At 68.2% G+C, this 1,315-nt stretch overlaps 1 protein-coding gene across 1 annotated transcript; it reads left to right on the top strand.

The window, feature by feature from the left end:
• LOC109310824 (factor VIII intron 22 protein-like) lies at positions 1-1,315 on the top strand. The gene has a single exon (XM_019536154.1). It carries the CDS (start codon positions 1-3, stop codon positions 1,045-1,047), a length of 1,047 nt encoding a protein of 348 aa, XP_019391699.1. The 3' UTR covers positions 1,048-1,315.

Here is a 1,315-nt window from a genome sequence, read left to right on the forward strand (position 1 = left end):
ATGATGCTGTCGGCGGGCGGCAGCGGCACGGGGCCCGCGGGGGCGGGCGCGGCGGCGGCGGCAGCAAGCGGCGGCCCCGGCTGGGACGGCGACTTCCTGGCGCGCTACCGGCTGGTGTCGGCCAAACTGCGCAAGCGGTTCCTGCGCAAACCCAACGTGTCGGAGGCGGCGGAGCAATTCGCGGCGCTGGCGCGGGAGCTGCGCGCGCAGGAGAGCCTGCCCTACGCCGCCTGGTGCCAGCTGGCCGTGGCGCGCTGCGCCCAGAGCCTCTTCCACGGCCCGGGCGAGGCGCAGGCGCTGACCGAGGCGGCGCGACTCTTCCTGCGCCAGGAGCGGGACGTGCGACAGCGCCTGGGGCTGAGCGGCGGCTTCGGCGAGCACCTGCAGGCGGCGCAGAGCTGTTTCGCCTTCGCCGCGCGCCTGCACCTGGAGCTGGGGCAGCCGGCGCTGGCGGCCGGACTGTGCCTGGAGCTGGGCTCCGCGCTGCGTGACATGGGGCAGCCGGGCCAGGCCGCGCCGCACTTTCAGCGTGCTGTCGAGCTGCTGGCAGCCGCCCAGCTGCCCCTGGAGGCACTGCGCTGCCTGGGCGAGCTGGCCTCCTGCTTGCTGCTGGGCTGCGACTACGATGGCGCCCTGGCCGTGCTCACCCAGGCACAGCTGCTGGCCCAGACTGGGCCCAGCCCGCCCAGCGGTGCCTTCCTGGAAGTGCTGGTGCACTGTGAGGTGTCCCGTGTGCTGCTGCTGCTGCTGCTCCAGCCGCCACCGCCCAAGCTGCTGCCTGAGCACGCTCGCACCCTGGAGAAGTACTGCTGGGAAGCCTTTGAGAGTGGGGCTGGGGCAGGTGCTGGGCAGCTGCCCCAAGCCGCCTACCTGCCCCCCAGCCTCTTCCTTCTGCTCCAGTCGGCCGTCATGGCCTGCCAGGAGAAGGACCTTGAGGCACTCAAGGTGCTGCAGGCTGAGCTCTGGCCACTGCTCAGCCCTGAGCAGAACCACTTGCTGCACCTCGTGCTGCAAGAGATGATCAGTCCCTCAGGGCAAGGTGTCTGAGCCCCCTCTGCCTCCATGCAGTGGACCAGCTTTGTTTAACTGCTGCCACCTTCATGTAGAGGTGGGAAGCAAGGGGATGAGTGTTAGCCCCCTGCTGCTGCTGTCCTGGGATTCAGAGCTCCCTGGGCCTCGTCCATCCTGGCATTGATGTCACTCTCGCTCGCTTGCTCTTTGACAGTGATACACTTGTGCTCACTCTGTGACAGTGACTTGGTGTTTCCACAGACACTGGGTTTGCTTGAACTGAGCTGCTGCTGCTAATTTCACA

The sequence above is a fragment of the Crocodylus porosus genome, unplaced genomic scaffold (assembly GCF_001723895.1).
Source record: "Crocodylus porosus isolate Cpor-Errol unplaced genomic scaffold, CroPor_comp1, whole genome shotgun sequence".
Taxonomy (NCBI): domain Eukaryota; kingdom Metazoa; phylum Chordata; order Crocodylia; family Crocodylidae; genus Crocodylus; species Crocodylus porosus.

What these genes read in the sequence shown, in the direction of transcription:
- LOC109310824 (XM_019536154.1), top strand. Translation starts at nt 1, where the DNA reads ATGATGCTGTCGGCGGGCGGCAGCGGCACGGGGCCCGCGGGGGCGGGC.